The sequence below is a fragment of the Ambystoma mexicanum genome, chromosome 5q (genome assembly GCF_040938575.1).
Source record: "Ambystoma mexicanum isolate Mex_15411 chromosome 5q, UKY_AmexF1_1, whole genome shotgun sequence".
NCBI classification, from domain to species: Eukaryota; Metazoa; Chordata; class Amphibia; order Caudata; family Ambystomatidae; genus Ambystoma; species Ambystoma mexicanum.
Window position 1 is genome coordinate 841,475,256 of NC_090933.1, and position 17,571 is coordinate 841,492,826.

At 42.7% G+C, this 17,571-nt stretch overlaps 1 protein-coding gene across 2 annotated transcripts in view; it reads right to left on the reverse strand.

The window, feature by feature from the left end:
• The window catches only part of LOC138497705 (membrane-spanning 4-domains subfamily A member 4A-like), a 558,077-nt gene that overhangs the window by 335,007 nt on the left and 205,499 nt on the right, over positions 1-17,571 (reverse strand). For both annotated transcript variants that reach the window (XM_069621329.1, XM_069621328.1), the window contains exon 2: positions 4,724-4,883. In XM_069621329.1, coding sequence (XP_069477430.1) covers positions 4,724-4,870 — 147 coding nt within the window. In that variant the 5' untranslated portion in view covers positions 4,871-4,883. The remainder of the gene's footprint in view (positions 1-4,723; positions 4,884-17,571) is intronic.

Below are 17,571 nucleotides of genomic sequence, written 5' to 3' on the forward strand. Positions count from 1 at the left end.
GGTGTAGTCACCCCCTGCACAGGGTCTCCTTGGAGACCCAAGTCGCACTTTGTCTTGATTGGCTTAGGTGGTTGTCCGGGCCGGACAACCCCCCTGCTGAGTGATTGACAGCCAGGCTGTGTGAATGGGGGATTTTGGCATTAAAGGCAGGACTCTTGAGCTGGAAGTCAGAGTTGCCACTGGAATTGCAAAGAACCGAAGAGATGCGGAGAAGAAGACGGCTGCTGCAACTCCTGAGTTCCGGTGAAGCCCTGCTGCCATCCTGAGCTATCTACCCTTCAACGACAAGAGAATATCCAGTCCGGAGTCTTCTTCCCTTGAGCCTGATGGGATCAACCAGCTCACCTTCCACAGGCAGAGGATCCCCTTCTTGGTCGGAATCGCTGCACACAGCTGTAGTGGTCCGGATAGCCATCTGAAGAGCCTCTCCTGTTTTAAAGGAGCGCACCTTTTATTCACCGTTGCATTGCTGCTGCTGGCTTCATCCCTGGGTAGTGCAGATCACTCCAGACGTCGTCCTTCTTGTCCCCACGACTGAAGCTTCAGGAAACGTGAGTCTGCAGGAACTACCAGGAACAACTGCCGTGGCACCAGCTCTTCTTCATACGAATAAGGCACTGTGTCTGACTTCAAGGAACTAGGGTGAACCCCTTTCTCCTCACCAAAGGCTTGTCCTTATCTTCCTTCCCTCTTATAACTTTTGCTTCCCTTTTGAAAATATCTAAGTACTCCTGGCAATCTCAAATCGTGAACTGTTCTAACCTTGTGATCCTCGACAACAGGATCCCTGTCCCATTGACACTGGCGGAGGCTTATTGACTTTTATCTACGTTTTAGAAAGTGTCTCTACATTCTATTTGCCTTGACAAAAGTATTGCCTATGATTTTTATCCCCAACTCTCTTGTGTTAATTAATGTGCTAAGTGTGTTTGACTACGGTAACATTTCTGCTCGCGGGTACGCTTCTCTTTCGTAAGACCGAACTGTCATTACTGTCAAAAAGTGATCGCGTGATAACCCCCAGTAATGTCTTTGTTTCACAACACCGGTCTGTCAAATCCAAAGGTACTTACCTTGAATTGCGCTGCACAAGGGGAATTGGTTGTTTGTAGTGTATTTGAAGTGTGGTTTTAATTTAATAGAAGTGAAGTGTTTTGTGAACAGATGGTCTAAAAATAAATGTACTTTTACCTTTCAACCAGAAACCTTGAGTCAGTGTTTACTTGAGTCACAGTGATTATAGTCCTTTGTGTAATCTCTACTACTGCTCATTTGCTCTTGAGATAAGCCTGGCTGCTCCGCTACTGCTACCACTCTAACTGTCTAGTACAGGCTTGTACCAAAGGTGAAATTGTACTACCACCTGTAGTCTAAACCTTGTGTAGTGGTCCATAAGGGCACTGCCCAGGATTCTGCCTGACAACATTCGTGAAAGAGAAGTGGTTGTCTTGGTTGGTTTGGCTTGGCCTTAATGAGGAAGATTTGAGTGGTACAGCAGGGAGTATGGCTGTGTGAGAGTTGGTAACAAGCAGCTCGGGTGTGTTGCCTTTCTTTTGTTTCTGTGATGATTTTATGGTCTAACAATGGGGTTGTCTAGTTTCTCACAGTTTTAATTGGACAGTAGACAGGTTGGCATGTTACAACATATAACTCAGTTGATCATTGGTTGTTCCGTCTTGAGTGTTCCTGGGTGGGTTGCTTCCACCACAATTGACCAATAACTTTGTGAGGTGTGAACAGTGTGGTAACAAAAAGAATACTTCACATCCTTTCTCGTGGGACCCAAAAGTTGACACCAACTTTCCGTTCCCACCATTGTGACTGTTCAACTGACAGTTAATACTGCGACTTCTCATTGGAAACATATTGCCCTTCTCAAACCTCCTCCTCTGCATGAGCTCATGGGATGTGCTTCTGGTCTTTTGCTATGGGACCTTGTGCACATCTAAATTGTGTATTTATGTGCGAGTGTGCATGAGTTGTCCTAATACTTATGGACACATATAATTTAATGGGTGTCAGGGTGTCTTATGTATTCCTTATTATATTCCATATAATACTTAATGAACTCCACTCTTCTGTAATCATGAATGCCTGTCTCTTTCTTGGTTGGGGTGCTCATGTTGCTCGGTATTCGTGATCCCACTCTTTGGTGGATGTTTTCCTACAGATGGCAGTGTGTGCCTTTACCCTAAACGACTTTGTCTTGTGCACACTTCTGCTCATTACCTCGTTCTCACCGGGCTGTGGCCTTCGTCTTCTTAGTCTCTAAAACATTGGGTAGGGACATTGTTTGTTATATGTTTCACTTGTTCCACGCCTCAGAAATTGCTGTACCTCCTATTCCTAGCCAATCCGTGTGGAGCTCTTACATCTTCCCTCATGGGGTCTGCTCAATATTACAATATTTGATTGAATCACTGCTTTCCCGTTCGAAGCCTGGGAATGAGCTGTGCCTCTGTGTTCTGACAAATCGCAGCGCAGCTTTACACCCTGTCCGAGTGCACTGACCTTGTATGTGTGTCTTCCTAAGATGTACCAAGCTGGATGTGTTTTGCTGTGTGGAATAATCCATGTATTTCTGGGGCCTATTAATTCTTAATAGCCTATGAAGCTGCTTTTGCCGTGAGGCCTACTCTATATGTTATACAACTAATGAATGTCAGATTGGCTTATAATATGTTTTTGTGATTACTATCTTCAGTATTTCTAACAAAAGCTCTTATTGCTCTTTGGAGTGCACACTGTGGGCCTCATTCCGAGGTGGGCACTAAGGGATAACGGGCACCGGTAAGGAGACCGGTGCCGGTAATCCCTTACCGCCCAATTCCAAGGTCCCTTAGCGGGAACCGTAAAGGATGTGTGATCTGACCACACGTTCTTTACGGGACCCGTTAAGGGACCTTGGAGCTAATAAAGGGCCTGCAATTAGTGGGCCCGTTATTAGCACCTTCCCCCTTCCCATTGAGCCCTATGGGGGCTCAAATGGGAATGGGGAATGGCATTTGGAATGGGGACTTACCGGGTCCGCCTAGGGCGGAATGTCCCGGTAAGTCCCCTATCCACCAGACCGGACCTGGACACGATTTTGGAGGCAGCCATGGCGCAAATAGCACCATGGCTACCTCCAAACTCGGAATGAGGCCCTGTGTCTTTATCCTGCTTACTTGTGCGTGTTTAGGCCTAATGCTCTATTGCTTGTCATTTTTTCCATTATTCTACTTGAGCGATATTCTAAGTGTATGTGTGTGTGCTGTATGTTGCTGTCTACATTTCATCATAGGAGGTTCTCAGAAATGTATCTATCCCTTTGTCTGCCTCACCTAAGGCCTGTGTGTTTTGCATATTGGCTAGGTGCCTGGCCTTCTGTGTGGTTCCTGTCTCATGCTATAGGGGCTTTGTTAACTTGTATTTTCTCGCACGTTTGGGATGTTGGATCTATGTGGAAAATGTTAGTTGCATTGTTGATGGATACTATTGTGGTGAGGTCTGTCATTTCCTCAATAAAGGCTTTGCAGGTTCTAGGTAATCAGGTGCAAGGTAGCTGTTTGGGTGTAGGTGAGTGTGAAGTGGAAAGTGAGGAGTTCCATATATTCATGTGCGGTGCACACATGGATGATGCATGTCCATGAGGTTTTGTGGAAAATAGTGAGCCACCCCAGTAGTTTTCCCATAGAGGCCCTTGTGTTGGATGCTGTAACTTGTTGTGATGTATGTGGAGATGGGGATGAAAATGTTGTGGCAAAGTGTATTCTACAGTATTAATTGCCTACAGGATGTGGTACATATTAGTGTTTGAATACAGCATAGACAAGATCGCAAGTCCCACCATCTACATTATTCTGTGCTCATATTTCCGAGGGAGCAACCCATTTTCTGAAATCAGAATGTATGTACTCCCTTGGCCTTTCGTTCACCCTTTCAGAATCTCTAAGAAGGAATCTGATCATTAAGGGCTGGACTGTCCTTGTGGGTGAGAGCAGACCGATATGCAAATGGTTATTCTCCTCTGCAATGTCACCAAACTAAAACATGATTGTATGGGCACCAACCGACAGAACAGGTTAACGGCCTTATCGGTTGTCAATAAATGGGTTCTCATACTTTTGGCGAATGTTTGAACATGTGGGGACTAACTTTAAATTAGTATGTGTAATCCACATGTGGACCAGTTGCTTTCTGTGTTCAGAGAGATGCTATATCTTGTGTGCTGAGTATGCCCAATTGTGTAGAAACACGTGCCTGAGGTTTTTGTTGGAACTCTTGTTCTGAGGAGAATAACCTTGCATTTTAGTGCCGAACTGTCCTTCTTGGAGGGAACATACTGATATGCAAATTAATAGTTCTCCTTTGGCACAGCACAGATAGCGAGCTAAAAGGGCACTGTAGACCCTCTTCTGTGGGCATAACCTGAGAGACCAGGTTATTAAGTCTTCTGTATTCCCATTAGAGGGGCTTTCACCATTTTGGTATATGGCCAATATAAACCTGGAACACACACATTGGCAATGGAGTGAACGTTTTGGACTGTGTACATTACTACATTATGTAATTTACATAATTCAGTTTTTTCAGTACCATTCTACATATGGTCGTTATATGTCTGCAAATCTTTTAAGTATTTTCTACATGTAAAATGTATAACATCACATGTTCCACCATCTGCAATACTCCCTATTCATGTTTTTGAGGTAGTAACTCGTTTTCTGAGAACAGAACTTACACCAAGGGCCTTCGGTTCCCCCTTTATGAATCTCCAAAGAAATCCGGCTGTCTGCACCATTTGTGCACTCTGTTCTGCTGGGTACGCATTTCCAGATGGATTGTATTGTGTAATTACACACATTCCATTGCCTATTGGTGATGCCATTGTGTCCAAGCGCCTGTCAAGGAAAAGAAAGTGTCTCTTAGATTGTTCTCAAGAGCGATATTAATAATTATCAGCAACATACAAAAAGACTTATGTATGCCCATTTCATAATAAAATGCTATGGTTTATTCAGTACCATATTAGAAACAGGCACTTCCAAAAAAGCATTATCACATTCACATACTTCAGAGCTCTGCTACCTACATTACTCCTTACATTTGATTGTGCTTTTTAATGAATTATGCATCAAAATGAGAGGGTGTAAGAGTGTTGAAAATGTTCAGTGAATTTGGTGACTAATGATTAGAAACAAGCTCATTTTGATAGACTACAGTGGGACAGACAAGAGATTAGACACAGAGTAGGGGTTAGCAATGCAGAATCTTGTCGAGTGTCTGGGATTTCAGTTGACTGGCGAAATTAGGGTGCAAAATGCTGAGATGTTGCCTTGTTGTGTTTATATATGATGTACTTTTTACAACAATAAACACAAAGTGTGGTACTTTCCTGCTTTAAAACATAATGTGCTTTACCGAACACCTTAAACTAGAAATATGGAGCCTGTGAAATGCAATGCAACACGTTCTGTAGACAATATATGACACCATTCCCTACAAACAGTGGGGAGCTCACCACGAACTTTGAATGATGAATATGATTTGACCTGCACATGCAAAAATACGAGCAAACGCCAAAGCAGTGGTGTTCTGTTGCACACCACCTCGAAATGTTGCCATATAGTGTCAAATAAAGATTTGGGGATCATCTGCGTGTGAGATTAAAACTTGTTAACCTTACTTTTTAAAAAAAATATTATTGTGCATTTAGTTAAAATACAACGTTAAGCACACATACAAATCATCATAAAATCATGAAATACAGTACAATAGCTAAACAATCAATTAATCCTTAAAATTTCTATCCACATAAAAACATTAAAATGAGGTGACCATTATAGTAATGTGCCAATTTATGGTTAATATATTCATGCAGTTACACATTTCCAGAACAAGTCATCTTAAATGCATCAATTTGTCTTTAAATAGCCATTAAAATGCAGTTAAGTCCTTTAAGCCATTATCTATCCTTATTCATGATTTTTTCCACACACACAGAGCAGCATTAAAAATTACCAAGGAACTGGTCGAATTGACACACTAGTGTCCTGATAAAATGCCATAATAAACCATAGCAGGGAGGGGTCAATGCCCCAATTTCTAAGTTTTTCCCATAGCAACGGTCTAGAAATGGTATCAAATGCTCTGGAGAAGGCCATGTAGCACAGATATAAGTTTCTCTTTCTAGAAGTCATCTCAGCAGTAAAATATTGCAATACGCAAGCTCAATACTGTGCAGTGCAACTTCCTAAACCCTGTTTGGTATTTATTTAGTCAAAGGTTTGTTTCTGCCCAAAATTGTAACTTATTCAACAATAAGGAGGCAAATATCTTTGCACAGGAGTATAACATTGCCAAAAGTCTAAAATTCGAGGGGTCTAATCGGTCTCCTTATTTGTGAATGGGAACCAGGTCCGATTTTGTCCATCCTTTAGGAAAACTACAAATGCGTTTTAGTTCCCTAAAGCCGCATTCTAGCACCTGGGATCAATAATCCGGATTTGTTTTATAAACAGTATTGGGACTCCATTGGGCCCAGGCGCTCTGGATGACTGCATGTGCTTGATTATTATGTTTATGCCTAAAGTGTCAAAGGTCAATTTCAATTGACCCGCCACGGTTAATCAGCGGTTCTACCTGCAGATTGTCATCATAAAAAGATTATTTGATGTGGACAAGCCACACTGTTTCTGTAATGGGTTTTAATTCAACCATTGGCTGGTCCGCCATGCCTCGGCAATAGTGAGCCCAGAATTAGTGGAGTATTTTAAACATAGTTAACCAAGCTGCATGGAGTTCTTATGCAGGCGAATCCAATTATTATAGATGGTCGTGAGCAGTGTCAAGACAGCTCTCTGTTCTCTCTCTGATAAATTTTGATTTTTCTTTATAGCACCTCGATCTCTGCTGAGCTGCTTTTGTTTGGTCAAAAATGACTTAATCAAATGGGCCTCTTGTAGGGCGATTCCGAGGGATCGCTCTACCATGTAATTTCTCTGATGCCAGCACGAGTCCCTGTTCTGCCTCCACTGATCGGGAGTTTGTTAGCTTCTCGCACACTCTGAGGTTAAACTGTGGGAAAGCACCCGCATCAACGTGAGAGATTTATGCTGATCTATCATGATGGAGGAGGTCAAGGGGGGTAGTTTTAGCCTCTTCCAGAACCGGGCCATTATTTTTATCCCATGTTGGGGGCTACGGCCTCGTTTCCCCATACGTGTACTGTTACTACGCACATTTTGTTTCATTACATGCGTAGGTTTAACTCGCACATGCCAAGAAACAGTACAATGTTTTATCTCACCTTCTTCAAACACAGAAGAAGGAGAATAAAGACACTGGTCACTTCGGCCAACCTCAGTCAACCACAGTAAACCACTCCTCACCCGCTCCACGCGGTAATGGCAATTTTAAACACTTGAGTCTGTTGTGCTCACCGTAAGCTCCTCCAGTTGATCACAGCAATGGAAACCAGACAGCAACCACAGTAAACCACTCCTCACCCACTCCTTACAAGATCGGCTTGGGCCTTTCTTCCCTAACGGGTTGTATTCTCTCTTTTGTGAGAGTGTCGGGGGTTGCCTTCACTTCTACCAACTTTGTTTCTGATCCGTATTTTAAAATTGGGACCACCTTTTGCTTGTAAAAGATAAGTAGCGGTTTACAGGAAACATTTCCATATTTCATATGAATTATTGCTGCCGGTGAAACCGCCACAGAAATGTTCCTTCTCAGATCTGTTTTATAGGGTAGCTCTTAATTACAACTATTAGTACTCATTCCCAGGTACCATTATTCTTTCACAAGGTTCAAAGAACTATTTTAAAGACAACACTTAAACAAGCGTCCCTTCTGACCCTTTGGAACAAAAAATGGATGTTAGTTTTGTCCACATTTATTGATAGATTATTCTGAATAGCGTGCTTTTCGAAAGCCCCCAAAGAGTTGTGGAGGCCCATCGGCATCTTATCCAGAAAATCATGTCATCCGCATAAAGGAGCCAAAGCAAAGGCTCAGTCCCCAATGTCAGCGGATAAGCACTGACATCTTTTAAGTAAGATCTAATGTCTGCTAAAAAGAAGTTAAAAAGGGCGGGTGCCATAATACAGGCTTGTTTCAAGCCTCGAAATGTTGAAATTGATTGGGATAAAAGACCTTGTTGTGTCAGCCTAATCTGAATAGAAGTATTTGAATACAATTGCGATACTAATGCAAGAATATGCTGGGCTGCCAGCCTCTTTCATCTTCAATAATAATGCCTCTCTGCAAATTGAGTCAAAGGCCATTTTGAAAAATCAATAAAAGCCATGTAGATGGGTTGCTTCCCTAATAGCTCTCTTCTTAACCAGGGAAAGACCACGCAGATTTATTGAGGTTCCCAAAACTGGAACAAAGCCAGACTGCAACTTATCCCCCAGAGTGTTCCCCTGTATCCAGCCAGTAATATCTCTGAGAAGCAGACGGGCACAAATCTTGCCTGCAGTGTCCAGTAACGCAATTCGACTGTAATTTTGTGGACACTCTCGATCACCCAACTACATTAATCTGCTGAGGTCTGCCAATGACTAGCCCTCTGGCGCCAACCCCTCCCCACGAGACCCGAGCATAGACACATCACTATCCTGCTCTCTCTTCCCTCACGACCTCCTCATTCTGCCCACCTGGCCGATGAGCTAATGTCCATTTAATACCTATACATAGAATGTCCTTATGGTACTTTGTACTCATTTTGCCTGTTTTGTAAACTGCAATTGTAATATATTGTTGTATATGTTTTGTAAACAGCCTACCTGTAATATATTGTATTTGGTATTCTGTATGTAACTCATGACCCTTTCCTTGTAACTTAAGCTTTGCATTTTCTGTACTGCTTCGTCCGGTTACCTTCGGGTCTGGTGCGCATTATAAGTGAATAAAACAAACAAACCCTTCTTAAATATCGGTATAATAATTGACTTCTTCCAACAGTGAGGGATTTCCTTCTGATATAGGACCTGGGCAAAAATGGTATAGAAGATTCTTGCCCCGGCGCCCTGGACAAACTCAGCTTTTGTATTTGAAATGATATGTTGTTCAAGTCAAACACTAACTTTTTTCCCCCTATTTTAGCCAGCCATAATTAACCTGCCCAGTTCCAAGATGATATGGCGCATACAGCTCCTGAATGTATTTTACCCATACTACCGGTTGGATTGGATTTATTTTGAAAGACCCTTGGAGGATACTACTTGCTTTATTCAGTAATGTCCACATATGCACACTATTCTTAGATTGCAGAGAGCGTAGCATCACTTCCCCATCCTGTTGGTACATGAAGGCATGATGTGATTTCAACCAGTTCTTGTAAACAAGTTTACATTTCCTGGTTTCCACTAACCTCCTGGTTAAGTTTAAGTGGGAAATTGCCTTCACGTCCCTCTTTAACCGAGCTTTCCTCTCTCTTATTTTCATATCGAAAACATGTCTATGCTTAAATAGTGGCCGCTGGGCAAAATCTGTCTGCTGAGTGAAAAGACTGTACACCACTACATAAAGACCATTCAACTTTACCATATCTGAATTTAGCCAAGGCCCCTCTTGTTATAAACAAGCCTCTAAATTCCCTAAGGAAGCCAGAGTCTATTTGAACTTATTCCTGCCCCTGTCAGTTCCCCACAAAAGCCATGGTAGGTGGGTTGCCGGGCCATCCTGGGCCCATCCCAACTCAGAAATAGCAGCCCATGGTCACTATGGGTCTGCAGGAAAAGACTTTGAACTCCTTAATTGACATGAGCATACTTCTCTGTATGAAGATATAATCAATAGTGGACAACTGCCCTATCTACTCTAAGTCGGCTTGTATGGTATATCACCCTTTAGGGCCCCATTCAACATAACAAGTTCCCTACTGTCCATAAGTGCCAGCCATCGTAGAGCAGAATCCGTAAGTTTAGCTGTATTTTCAGGTAAACATTTTGTGTTTAAATCTCCCTCTATTATAGTTGCAGTGATATTTGGATCTTGATGTATCCTGTCTAACATATCCTCTAACCCCTGTAAGAACAAGTCATCTGAAATTGATACATGGTTACAGTGCACATTTAACAAGGCAAATTGACTAGTTGGACATGTTAGTTTTGTGAGCTGAGTAAAGGGATTTGGGGAGTCCCCGCGTTGTAGGCTGAAGCCTCTGTCTTTGTTAGATGATGTTAATAATTCAGCTGCCGTCCTACCTTTCTTCTGCTTTATCACCAGCAGAAGTAGGACTGCATAACCCTCCCAAACCAGAGGATTCACCAACCAAGTTTCTTGTAGCATGACTATATCTAAATTTCGTAGAGGGTTACCTTCATCCTTCAGCAAATGTTTCAAATCCCTAGTATTCCATGTCACCAGCTTCCAGGGTCAAGAGTCTGAGTTCTTTAGCGTTTACTTTTGAGGATGTCTGTTGTTCCTTAGATGGCTCTCAAACACCATGGAGTACTTGCAGTCCTCCTGCTCCAAGAACTCAACTGGTCTAGATGCTATCAACACTGCTCCCTGTGTGCTCCCTATCCTCCCTCAAGGCCTAAAGGCCCTTTTCTCAGCCTGCACAGGAGACAGGTCGTCCCATCTTCTAACGTCAGCTGAGAACTGTGTCCTCTATTCGCTCAATGTGAAACCCAGTTCAAGAAAATCCCTTTTAACCTTCAGTTATACTTTAGTGACCAGTAGGGACTGTACCGCCAGTCTTACCTTGACCAGGTCATAGTCACTTAGGAATTCGACCTGGGCAATGTCCGACGACTGCACCTCCTCCAGAGACTGTATGTCAGAAAATATATTCATTATACTCGCCCTATTCAGGACAAATTCCTCATATGAACCGCCCCTACACTCTAGTATCAGGCTGCAATAATGTTTCCTCCCTTGTGGAGAGGGATAAATATCCTCCTCCTTTTGATTACTCGCTGCAGGAGGTACATCCCAGATTTTACCTGCCTTACGCCCTCTATCATTCTGTCTGTTTGTCTGACCATGAAGTTTGTAAATATATACCCGATGGTTCCTTTGGCGACCTATTATCTTGCTATCTGACCAGATATCGCCATGGGACTTTGTTGTTGTTTTCGGTTTCTTAACAGTCTATTTCTTCTCTCTTCTAACGTCAGAAATTCACCCATCATGGAAGAATTATTCGAATTTTCCATTTCATCCTGCCTGGGGTGACCCCCCTCCACTCTACATAGTTGTTTCATGCCCGCAATTTCTACTACATCAGAATGGACAATAAGATTGAGTAGGTCTATTTCCTCTAGTATTTCGTCTATAGCTTCCGGTTATGGGCAAGGCCCTCACATAGATTAGCTTCCGCTATTGTCACTTTTTGGGGCTTTATTTTCCTGTTCTTTTTGGTTTTGCCTTTCAACATACTTTTTTTCCTGACCCTTGGTTTGACATTTCCTTCGGCGGAGTAGTCAGATTTCTCATACATTTTCTTGATTCGAAAAAAGTTGATCTCGAGAGGGATCTTTGATTTTTTTTTGATTTTTTTTAACATTACACTCCCTCTTTTTCTTTAGAGAAAATGTCATATACAGGCTCCTGCAATGAAGAACCGGTAATCCCTATTTCGACCTGAAGTTCTTGCCCATTGACCCTGTTGGTTTCAGGTTTGCTATTTCATGATTAACTTAGGTGGTAACCTTATCTTCATTGACTCCATTGTCACAAAAAGAATGGGGCATTGTACATCCTGATTCAATCTCACCGGAGCACCATCCATAATAGAGGTCACCCTTTTTGCTTTTGGATTTTCAATCAGATCCAAGGGTATTACTTCTCCCCGATCAGACAGAGCTTCAATTAACATTATTTTCACTGTTAATGCAGTTAAAAGGTCTCCCTGTGCCGCTATTTTACAATCTATCGTTTCATAAAGTTTTGCTAAAGCCATTAAGGCGGTATTCATAGCTGTTAGTGTGACCTCGATCATGGAAGCCTGCCCTTGAGCCTGCCCCATAGATCTCTGCAGCGTTGGATTAATGTAAGATACTGAGGAACATGAGGATGTTTTTAGGGAGTCGGGCAAAGTATAGGTGACTGTGATAGTTTCAATGGTACGGGTGAGAATGGCGGTAATTGTTGCGTCTCTTCTACCAGCACGCCTTCCAAAAATGACTTTTGCCTAGTACCTCCACCCACCCTTCTAACCCATTCAGATTTTCCAGGAGAGCCACGGGTGAAGTAATTTCTGTTACATTGTTGTCACCAGATTGGCCCAGCATCTCTCCCAAAGTGTATGGGATTAATCCCTTCTGTCCATGTACCAAGGCGAATGTCGTTTGGCGGTTCTGGGGATCCACTGTAGGTCTACCAGAGATGATATGGCTGCCAGCCCGCTGGAGCTCCGTGAGCATAACAGAGACAGAGATTTCCGTAAAATCCGTCAGGAGCCCCTTGCATCGGGGGGGAGGGGGAGGGTGCCGGGATTTAAATGGACCGGCTTTGTAATGACTGCACTCTCCCCACTCCCCGCCATTATTCGTTTAACCCAGTAGCTCCTGATGTCAGAACTTAAGGATTTCAAACTCTCATGATGGCTTGGATGCGAGCACCTATCGGCACATCCGTCCTTCCCACTTGTTATTACTGCAGTAGTTGCTACATCAGATGGCGCCTGGGATGATACGTTGTTAGGCATTGCCGTTTTCAGTGTATAAGCATAAGACATCTTCTGAACACAATAACCGTGTATAATCTACCCACTGAGTCAATTACTGTCCATCAAGCCGCCTCCCTTTACATTTCTGTGGGCTTTCTCTTTCAATCTAACGGAGGTGCATACAATTTAAACAAATAAGCAAAAGAGAATATTCCACAGCATACCGCACATGCCCCGGCCCCTGCCCAACTGCCTAACTGCACTCGTTGAGCAGTCCTCAATGCACACGTGCCAGTTCAAAACGTTTTTTGGTGGAAAAGGGGCGTGGCCAAAGTCGCGACTCAGTAGTTGTTTCAGTAAGAAGTCCAAACAACCAATAATAGCTCTCAGATACAGTTCTGCCAGACACCAGAGGCCAAAGGAGCCTAACTGCGCTCATTGAGCACTCATCGATGCGCACAAATGGCATTTCTTCGCAGCACAGAGAGGGGCACATTAAAAGTATGGTTCTCTGCCATACTAAGAGTTTGGCCCTGAAGTGTGTGATTTACCTCCAGCTGGAAAATCGGCCAAATCAGCAAAATTACCAGTGGCAATATTCCTGCCACGGTAATTCCACTGAAATCCCCCATTGAGTCCTATGACTCCAAATGGACTCCAAATGAATGGGGACTACCACTTTTAATCCGTCAGTAAATATGCCAGACCAAGTGGCGGTACCAGTAATTCCGTTTGGCAGTATTCTGACAGATTTGCCACCAGAATACTGCCCAACTCGTAATGAGGCCCTAAATCATAGCCAAGTAAATGTAATCCCATTTTTTCATGCGTATAGTCAAGAAGTGGGGCTTTGAAACTGTGGCCAATGCACCATAGCCAAACAGAGAATTTATAAATATAGATCTGTCAGTGCTAGTCATTTAAAAATAGTATTGGGGTGAAAGGGAGTTGAGCCAGGCCATTTCAATTCCAGTTAAAATGCTGCAATGTTAAATGAACATTCAAACCTTGCCTATCGCACTCTGCTGAAACGAGAGATCTCCACTATAGTATGACCCAAACTGAGAAGTGAAGTAGGGGCATACCTATTATACGGTCAGAAAATCTGAAAAGTGTATTCCTATTTAGGGGTTATTAATACATATGCTGTGTGTTCTAAATGGATAGCACAGCTTCCCTGAACCGAAGCCTGTAGATTTGGATGCAACCCACCATAACTTGTATTTCACTTTTATGCACATGCTAGAAACCCACAACACCACATCTAGACATGGGGGTTATTCACACCAAATGTGATTCATAGTAATGTTGATGATCATGTAACCTTTCTCTAACACCACTACTTGTTATTGACATTGGATAAAATGAAGTGTTTTAAGAATCTGTGATTCATTAACATACATTTGTATATATATATGCTATGCAAGGTATTTAAACACATTGGCCGAAAAGCAGCAATGAAAACATTCAAATATAATGTGCTGCTTAGAATTTATGTTGAATTATTTAGAATTAACGATGAAACATAACAGTAATTGGTTCATGGGAATGATTGATGTGTTTTGTGAACTAGTGAGAATTTTACTGTAGAATAGCCCCCTCTACTCTACCTGTAAGTTACTGTGGTAACTTCCACAGCATAAGGTTTGGGTACCACCTTGGTTTGAATTGAGCTAAATAAATGATGGTTTCACTTCTAAATGCAGCTTGTTTCTTGTCATAGAGTTGTGGGGTGGAATTGTATACTAGGGGGTGTTACATTGGAGGGGGGGTGCCTTGGTGAAATGAAAACATATTTTCACAATGGTTCAGACAGTGTTTGTTTGTGTAGAAAAGTGAATCTGCCAGAAAGGTAATACTGCAATGGCTGATGGCCAGAGACAAAGAGCACTCAACGGACACTTGATAAGTGTCATTGCTTCGTTATTAGTGACTGATCACAATATTAGCATTTACATGTCTGTATGTTTAAGAGATTGCTTTGGCGTAGAGGTATGCCACACTAAGAACACTGTGCTGAAATGATCCAGATATGACCCATGTCAGTGTCTACTAAATACAACTAACACAGGTAGCACATAGAGATTACAGATCTCCTCTCAGCCAATCAAAATGTGAAGAGTGCAGTCAATAACTACTGGTACTGACTGCATTCGCAACATTCTGTCTTCATAAGCAGAAAGGGAAAAAACAATGCAATTTCCAGACAAGGATTTTTTCAACAGGAAAATTCAGCAGGGCAGGCTGTACTTAAAGGGCTGTAAAGGGGAAAGGCCTTGTGTGTCTTTTTATTGATCCCACATTTCTGCAGGAAGATGTTTGTTCTCCTTGTTTGTTTATTTGCCATCATACAAACCGTCCTAGGGTTCGTTCTTCGCAGGCATGTCTTCCCCTTTTTGCGGCCTTTCCCTACAGGAAGCTCAGTTCAACCTTGTATGAGTATCAAGCAGAACACGCAACTCCAAGGAAAGAATCTTTTTCCAGTGATCATGAGAAGCAGTTAAGCCATTGCATCCCTTTTCTGACTCAGTTTCTCTCTTTCCCATGGTGTCGCTCTCTCAATCTGTGGCTCTCCCTCAGCCTATGTTTCTCTTTGATTCTGGCTTCTTCTGTGTGTGCATGTTGGTCTCTATATGTCATTCCTTCACTGTCTACTAGTCTTTGTTATGTGTCTTTCTCTGACTGTGTCTCTCTTGGTTTGTGTGCCTATATTTGTGGGTGCCTCTTTTGTTATGCTCCCTGTCTGTTCCTCTGTCTCACTCTTTCTCTCTCTCTTTATCAGCCTGTTTTTCTCTTTATTTTGCAGCAGGCGCGCCACTACCAGCAGTCATCAATCTACCCCCAAACCCACATACTATGTCGATTTTACCTATGGACTGACTGCTAATTTCCAGCTGAAAGCACCCCTTTCCCAACAAATCATTTGCTTGGTGGACTTAGGTCTTATAAGACTTTAGTGGACTAGAATCCCTTGTATCCTTCTTGACACATAGATCTGGGCAACTCTTATCTCCAGCCACTTCTACTACCTATGTAGGATAAGCTAAGCAAGCAGAGCAGCCCAAGAGTGAGGGAGGTAAAAGGGGTAAAATGTTTGAAATGATGGCAGCCCAAAACACATAGAATAAAACCAATCCAAGTGACCAAAATAACCACTGCACCTCTTTGCAAGGAAAACAAGCTTTATTACATGCAAAAAGGGTCCCAGACGGTTCTGTAGAACCAAACTGACAGAGAGCTCATCTTATCTCAAGACGTTACACCTATTATAGCAGAAAACCCGCAGATTAACATTACTATGCATAATAATGAGTACAACATAATCCCCCCACCCTCAATGGCTACCACCTATAGAGCATGGTAATCCCCCTATAGTTCCTTGACCAATTGGCCACATCTAAGTTACCCACATTTCCATAATGCATGATCCCCTACATCATCACTGCCTAACCCAATTGTGTGATTGGTGGGTTCTTATTGATAAGCTCATAAATTTAGGACCATCACGTGATGTACACCCTCCTGTTCCAGATGCGATCAAAGAACTTTGGTGGGACCAACCCTGCTTTTGTTGAGACAATAGGCTTCCTCATTAACCCAGACGCCATGGCACACTTGAGCTGCCCCCCGACCTTGTACTAAATTGTATTCGTTCGTTTGTACTTTATTTCAGATAAAATTCCATATAAGTCGACAAATACAATGCACATCAATAAAAGACACAAAAGACATGTCAAACATAGTTAAAAACCAGTACTAATCAATAATAATACAAATCTGAGCTTTAAATTCACAATTTGGATCATAAAAATTGTTCCCGAGTCGTGCAAATATTAATTCGCTTCTGCCAGTTATGTAGTGCTCTGGGGATCTGAGTTCCACCGCAAAGGCCATTCAAATTCATCAGACGGTCGACCCTTTCTTACACAGTGGGCCTCATCACGAGTTGGGCGGTAACCCAGTGTTATTACCGCTAATAGCGTTACCACCAAACCCCCCTGCGCTATTGGCAGCGGATCATGGGTTTGGCGGAACAGTAATTCCCCACTGGGCCCATTCGGGAATTCCTCATTCCCCATTGGACCCAATGGGGAATTTTCAGTGCAACTACCGTTGGTGGTATTACTGCATGGTAATCGTGCCACAAATCGGCCAATTCGCGGCATATTTACCCCCAGCTCAGAGCTGGAGGTAAATGCAGCCAAACCCGTGATTTGGCAGAACCTTAAATGCGGCGGTAATAACATTACCACTGCATTTAAGGGTTACCGCCAGACTCGTGATGAGGCCAAATGTCTAGTTGGCACCAAGAAATGGAGTTTGTCGCAAAGGAATTTAAACACGTTCAGGAAACTGTAATAAAGATGCAAGTTCAACGCAGTAATATGAAACGCACTTTTCATCTGCAAGAGTTGCACGATAAAAGGTGAGGGGGCTCCTTCTCAATGGTTATGAAATAAAACACATAATAAAACTAATGTAGAAGTGCTGGGGCGCAGGTAAGTATAATTGCATTTAGTGGCTGTAAGAAACAACACAATAGACATGTCAAACATAGTTAAAAACCAGTACTAATCAATAATAATACAAATCTGAGTTTTAAATTTACAATTTGGATAATAAAAATTGTTCCCGAGTCGTGCAAATATTAATTCGCTTCTGTCAGTTATTTAGCGCTCTGAGGATCTCGGTTCCACCGCAAAGGTTTACACAGTGGGCCTCATCACGAGTTGGGCGGTAAACCAATGGTATTACTGCCGGTAAACCGCCAGGGCTAATAGTGTTACCACCAAACCCCCGGCGCTATTAGCAGTGGATCACAGGTTTGGTGGAATGGTAATTGCCCATTGGGCCCATTCGGGAATTCCCCATTCTCCACTGGACCCAATGAGGAATTTTCAGCACAACTACCGTCAGCGGTATTACCGCATGGTAATTGCGCCAAAAATCGTCAAATTCCC